A 6,851-nucleotide genomic window follows, 5' to 3' on the forward strand; every position below is an offset into this window, starting at 1 on the left:
ATTTAATCCAAATTTAAGATCCATACAATACCACTAAGAACTGCCATGAACTTGGGATTTCTGAATGGGGTGTGAGAACTTATCTATAAGAGGCATACATTAACAATCCATTCAGAGCCAGGTCATGAAAGTCGGGTGGGATAGGGAGGACTTTGGCTAAGCATTTATGGTTTAGAAATCAAGCTTCAATAGTTAAGTTGTGGGTTCCAAAACTGATAAAATGAAATTTAATATGGATAGGGAAGCTGACATGCACGTGCACACACACACACAAACACACACACACACACAAGCACACACAAAATACTTTATGTCAAAAGGTTTTTTTTAATAAAAAACTCCACTAAGTTTGTTATGATTCTAGAATATACAGCAAACAATAACCATTTGTCCACTGACTTAATAAAACTGTCAATTTTTTTTTTTTTGCCAGTAATTAAAAAGTCAAATCCAATTATGCTCCATCGGAAGCCACTAGATTATGAGTAGAGAGTAATTAATTAAGTAATGTGTACAGTCCAGGGAATGTCAGAAATCCAATGAATGTTGACATGTGCTGGTCAGTTTTAAGATTTAGAAGGCCATAGAATGCAATGTGAACTGCTGAAAACTGAAGCTGTTCTTAATTGCTTAACCTTGACCCATTCTGGGTTGCCTGTTTTGTTTTGTTTCAGTCCTAGAATGTGACAACAATATACATAAAGGGCTGGAAGAGGGAAGAAGCTTGTTTTCTCCTGCTCTGGAGTGTAGGACTGGCTTCAAGCTACAAGAAAGGAGATCCCAATTAAACATCAGGAAGAACTTTCTGAAAGTAAGAGCTGTTCGACAGTGGAATGGTCTCCCATGGGAGGTTGTGGACTCTCCTTGCTTGGAGGTTTTTAGGCAGAGATTGGATGGCCATCTGTCATGGATGCTTTAGCTGAGATTCCTGCATTGCAGGGGTTGGACTAGATGACCCTTGGGGTCCCTTCCAACTCTACAATTCTATGATTCTATGAATCCACTACACTGTCAAGTGTCTCTTACTGTCAAAAAGTTCTTCCTGATGTTTAGTCGGAATCTCCTTTCTTGTAACTTGAAGCCATTGGTTTGAATCCTGCTCTCTAGAAAGGGAGATGTGTTAAGTATAATTGGTTTAATTCACACTGAAATGATAATGCCTGTGTATTGGTAAAAAGGTTTAACACGGAGTGATTCCACTGAAGGTTTAGAAAAGCAAGAAGAGCTCTCTAAGCTTTTTGCAGGTTAATAATTCTCTAGCAGCAGCTAACACATGAGTGTTTAACCCTAGATCACATGTCAAAGGTATTTGGTTGCAAATCTCCATGTTTCAGGGAGTTGCCTTTGGTTCTTTGTTCTCCCCAACTCTGTGGAGTGAGGATGTAAATGAAGCTTTCCATGTAAACAGTTCCAGGGAAAATGGAGGCTGGAATGGGGGAGAGACAGAGTTAAGGTCTCAATCCTGTTTAAAGATATTTCTAAGAAGATGCTGTGCTGGATATGCACAAGATTTGGCTGCATCATTTGCGTGTTGAGTCCCACAATTGCCACCCCCAAAAAATTCACACTTCACACATCAATTTTTGTTTAGGTTTTTGGCATAATTTTGGCCACAACTTTATTCAAATACAAAATGTGAGTGGTTGCTTAGGCATTGGTTATGACTATCTGTCCATGCCCTCAGGGACAGAGCTGGCATTCCGGACACCAGCGGAATCCAGTGTGGGAAACAAGTATTGGGTGAGAAAGTGAAGCTGGGTCTCAGTCCCGCACTTCTCACCCTCTTGTTCCTGTGGGGCTTGCACGGCCCAAGTCCGATTCCAGGGACAAGGACGAAAAGAATGGCAAGCCCCTGGATTCCTTTAACGGAATTCCCTTCGCTCATTTGGAGGGGTAGGCACTTACCCCTCCAAGCACCATTTAACCAATGCCTAACCGCCATAGAGCCCACAGCTCACCGCCAAACCACTCACAACCCCAGCCAAGCCCTAAGCTTGGCCACCACTGCACCCAACCAAACCTCATTCCCGGAGGCAGAAAGGTGCACACCATCGGCTCTAAAAAGGGATGCCGCCTGAAAATGAATCATTGGGTGCGAAATCACATCTCCACCCAATTCGGACATCTTTCTGGCTACCGCAGAATTGATGCGTTTCCTGGCCCTCTCCGTAGCTGCCGGGCAACGACTGCCCCTCCAAATGCGGCGGCGCAGCAGCTTGGACCAAAATATTTTTGCTGTTGGCATCCACGCCCGCAGCACCTCCAAGTCACTTAATATTGCAGCACGCAGAGAAAAACAGTCCGTGGATACCAGGTCATTCTCACCCAGCTGCACCACTATAGCCGTGGGCTCCCCTTCCAGGAGCAATTGCCTCTGGATTCGCGGCAAGAACTCGGACCAGCGCATTCCCCGTCTGGCCAGCCACGACAGCTGCACATGTGGAGGGAAGCCAAGGCCTGGACCCCATCTGGACTGCTGTGCTGCGACGCCCGCCCAATGGATGATGCTGTGCCCCACCATCCAGATGCGGACAGCCACTAGACCTGAAGTAAACAAATAAACAATGTGAGAATCCCATATAATCAGCGGACATAACCACGAAACGCATCCGACTTCCAGCGGCCCAAATCCTTTATTCTAGCAGCCGACAAACCCCAATGAGCCGCTGTCGTTGCCGCCCCAATCCTGAAGGAATGAGGGGCATAACCATAGGCCGTGCCATCGCAAGCCATAATCGCCTTTCGCATCACCTGCGCAAACTGGCGCCTTGTTAGGGGCAGCCCATTTTCATGTTTAAACAAAGGCCCATCGCCTGGGGGACGCACTGCTAAGTACTTGTTAACATCTTTTACAGGGCAAGGGCCTGCCCCCCCCGTAGCAGGGAGACGAATGACGGCACCCCTACCCTTTTGATCCGTCTTTGAATTCCTCACTGTAATTATTAGCTCTGCAGGGAATAGCTGAAGGTCCCGGAGCAAAAGGCCCCTAGAACGACCATCCTTGAGATCTTCCAACACAAGCTCACCCACTCTCAATGCTCCGAAGAAGGCAATAGAGAAGGCAGCCGAAAACAGGCGAGCCTCATACCCTGACCAACAAACCACCCGCAGCCTCTTACGCATCCTGCTTAGCAAGTCAAAAGAAATTGGGTGCCGTGGGGCTGGCTGAGAAGGGCGAAGCCTACCCCAGCCGTCCAAAGCCTTGCGCACAACAAACTTCGAACAAGGGTCTCTATCAAAAAATGTCTCACAGAAAAATGCTATAGCAGCTGCCTGAATCCTAATGGTCTTAGCTGCACGCCCCAGCTGAAATAAGTGCGCCAGATAACTTAACACCTGCGCAGAGGAGGGGGGGACGCCTTTTAATTCGCTGGCAGCCCGGCGCATGAACGCCAAAAAATCGGACCAGGCCTTTGTGTAGGATCTAAGAGTAGAAGGGGAAACAGATGCCGCTACTCCCTGCAAAACTAATTGCTGCCAAGGTTCCAGAGATGATCCGGGAAATATTCCGGACGTATCCGAGCCTCTGGAACCAGGAGTCTGAACCGCTCCATCTGAAAACGGGACAGAGCATCAGCAATTTCGTTAGTCACCCCGGGAATAAAACGTGCAGAAAACACTATATTATAACGCAAACAGTGCAATACGAAGGCTCTTAATAAGGCGGACACCCTGGGTGAACGTGACGACAACTTTGCCAGCACGGACACCACTGCCTGGTTATCAGTCCAGAAGCAGACACGACGGTTCCTGAATTCCTCGACCCACAAATGCACGGCCACTGCAATGGGAAAAAACTCGAGAAATGTTAGGTCCCGTGAAATCTCTCCTCCCTGCCAGGCGGGCGGCCAACGCTCAGCACACCATCGCCCTTTCCAGTAAAGACCAAAACCCAGGGAACCTGCAGCATCCGAATGGACCTGAAAATCATTGCGCAGGTTCAACGTGTCCCGCCATAATGAAACCCCATTGAATTCCTCCAGGAATTCCAACCATATGGAAAGATCCGACCTCACCTCACTAGAGAGGCGCACTCGATGGTGAGGAGCCCTCAACCCCACAGTGAGACGCGCCAAGCGTGAACAGAAAGGGCGCCCAGGCGCCACCACTCTACACGCGAAATTCAGGTGCCCTAACAGGGATTGGATTTGTAACAAGGAAACTTTCCTCAAAGGAAGCAGTTCCTCTATGACCTTCTTCAAGGCTACTAGCTTGTCACGTGGTAAACTAGAAGTCTGGGAAACTGTATCCAACAGGATACCCAGGTAGGTAAGCTGGGTAGACGGACCTTCCGTCTTTTCCGCTGCCAGCGGAACCCCCAGCTCCTGGGTAAGGTCAGCAAATGCTTGCAGCAACACCGAGCAATCGCCAGTGTCGTGGGCTGAGGCCAATAAAAAATCATCCAAGTAATGAGTGACTCCGCCCAGCCCTGTTTTGGATTTAAGAGCCCACTCCAAAAAGGTGCTAAAAGATTCAAAAGCAGCACACGCTATTGAACATCCCATAGGCATGGCCTTGTCAAAATAGAATTTGCCCTCAAACTGAAAACCCAGTAGCCAAAAATCATCCGGATGAATCGGGAGGAGGCGAAATGCCGATTCAATATCACATTTCGCCAATAGGGCCGCGCGGCCAAACTTCCGAATCATCTTGATCGCCTGATCAAGAGATGCATACTTCACGGAGCAACGCTCCGGAGGTATAGCATCATTAACTGAGGTGCCCCTAGGATGTGACAAATTATGGATTAGACGAAATTCACCTGGGGCCTTCTTTGGCACGATACCCAATGGGGATACATGCAAATTATGAAAAGGAGGGGCATCGAAAGGACCAGCCATCCGATGCATGGCCAGCTCCTTTGCGATCTTTTTACGGGCAACCTCAGGCAACTCCCGAACTGATTTTTGATTAGCTGGATTCCGTGCCACGGGTGGCATGGCTACCGGAATCCGAAAACCAACAGAAAAACCATCAATCAAATAGCCGGCAGCGTCCCTATCAGGATAAGATTGCAGCCAATGTTGTAGTGCCGGCAAACGAACAGGGGTATGAGCTAGGGAGAACAACACCTCATTTTCCTGTGCCTGATGTAGAAGCGAGAGAGGTGTTTTGCTTGGGGGGTTGCTGAGAACCCCCTTTTCCCCCACGAAAGGGCCGCCGATACCCAAAACAAGAGGAGGCAGGATGCGAGCCATTGCATTTCTCACATATGTGAGCGTACCTGCAACCTTGACGCTGACAAGAGCCCTTATTAAACTCCCAGCAAGGTAAGCGACGGCTGGACCTAAAAGCCGTATTCTTCGGCTTCTGTTGCTCTGGCACCTTTTTATCGATGAGTGGAGCAACATAGGTGGTCCACACATCGAGATCCTTGCGATCCCACCGAGCTGATGGGATCCTGGCGGCGCGACGCCTAAAGTGTTCATCATATTTTATCGCCGCTTTTTCACCGGCTTTGGTAAAGGCGGAGCGAACAATAGATAAGTAAACCATCAAATGAAGAGATCTCCGCGGGTAAGCCGCCACCACCACGCCAGCAAAGACCTGGAAACAATCGAGCCATATCTCGAAAGTCCTATCTGAAGGGGAAACACCCTGGCGTTTATTTGACGATTTCCCTTTTTCCTGGTCCTCCGAAGGAGGGGCCAGTTTGAAAATGTCTACATAACGGCCGTTCAGTATCCTAGAGCGCAGTTTTGACGACAAATGTGCACCTGGGATTATGTCCCTGGCGGAATTGGTAGATACTTTAACGTCAGGTACCAAAACGCCATCCTTACACTCTTGCACCGCTCCATACCTTGCCCGGTGGGTGTTGGCCCTACGATCCCAAGCCCACCGAGGCAGCCCCGTCGATTCCCCAAAGCCCCAATAAAGTTCCCGTGAGGCTCCCGTCTCATCGTCAGAACTAGAAGATGACATACCAGAAGAAGAGGAAGATGATTCGCCCCTCCTCCTCTTGGCACGCTTCCGGGAAGACCTCCTGCGGCGGCGCTTTCCACCCGAAGACTTCCTGGCAGGGACTGGCAGACTATCCTCAATGGAAGACTCAGAGTCAGGGCTCAGGTGTGATGCACCTGGAACTGATGGAGGAGAAACAACAAGTGAGAGGCCGGAACCAGATGCCACCTCCACGGAATGTTGGGTGCGTCCACTACGGCGGGAGGAAGCTGCCAGAGGGCTTTTCTTTCCCGTGGCTCTCCCAGAGGAACGGCGTGGCCTTCGCGAACGGCCGCGAACGGCAGGTAAGTCGCAGGGCTGGGAAGTCTGGGCATCAGACAGCAAACCCCTAGATGAAGAGCCTTCTCTCTCATCTTCACTAGACGATGGTGACGCAGGAGACGACGCCGCTACCGGACGAGGACGACTCCCAGACGTGGAAGGCTGGGCAGAGCATTGTTGAAGGAGACCATCCATTTCGGCTGCGAAACGAGACAAAGCAACTGGGTTGCCGGCCATGCTTTCCACCAGAGACTGCACCCGGCCCACTGGTTGCCTCGGGGTGGGAGAACGAAGCGCCTGCGATGGACCTCTAATAGGCCGTTTTGCAGCGGAAGCCAGGCCGGGGCGGGCAGTGACTTTCTTGGGAGCCATACCTGCTACTTGAAATCAAACAGAGAATAAACGGTTGCTATAGTCGAAGAAACAAACCTATCTATCTATCTATCTATCTGTCTGTCACAATTTAATATTTATTTATTTATTTATTTATTTATTTATTTATATTTTTAATTGAGATTTATATTATTTATTTTATTATTTATTTGCCTTCCAGAGCCTGAGTCTGAAATTAAAAGGAGTGCACTTGCTCCCCTCAACCAGCAGGGGGCACCTGATAACCCTTAAGC

At 49.1% G+C, this 6,851-nt stretch overlaps 1 protein-coding gene across 1 annotated transcript; it reads right to left on the reverse strand.

Moving 5' to 3' along the window:
* Nucleotides 1-1,580: 1,580 nt before the first annotated feature.
* Nucleotides 1,581-6,648, reverse strand: LOC144327839 (uncharacterized). Its single transcript, XM_077929244.1, has 2 exons — nt 5,928-6,648; nt 1,581-2,544 (listed from the first exon to the last, which is right to left on the reverse strand). The coding sequence occupies exons 1-2, from the start codon at nt 6,595-6,597 to the stop codon at nt 1,970-1,972; spliced, it is 1,245 nt and encodes a 414-aa protein (XP_077785370.1). The 5' UTR covers nt 6,598-6,648; the 3' UTR covers nt 1,581-1,969.
* Between the last annotated feature and the right edge of the window lie 203 nt (nt 6,649-6,851).

This window comes from Podarcis muralis, chromosome 5 (assembly GCF_964188315.1).
Source record: "Podarcis muralis chromosome 5, rPodMur119.hap1.1, whole genome shotgun sequence".
NCBI classification, from domain to species: Eukaryota; Metazoa; Chordata; class Lepidosauria; order Squamata; family Lacertidae; genus Podarcis; species Podarcis muralis.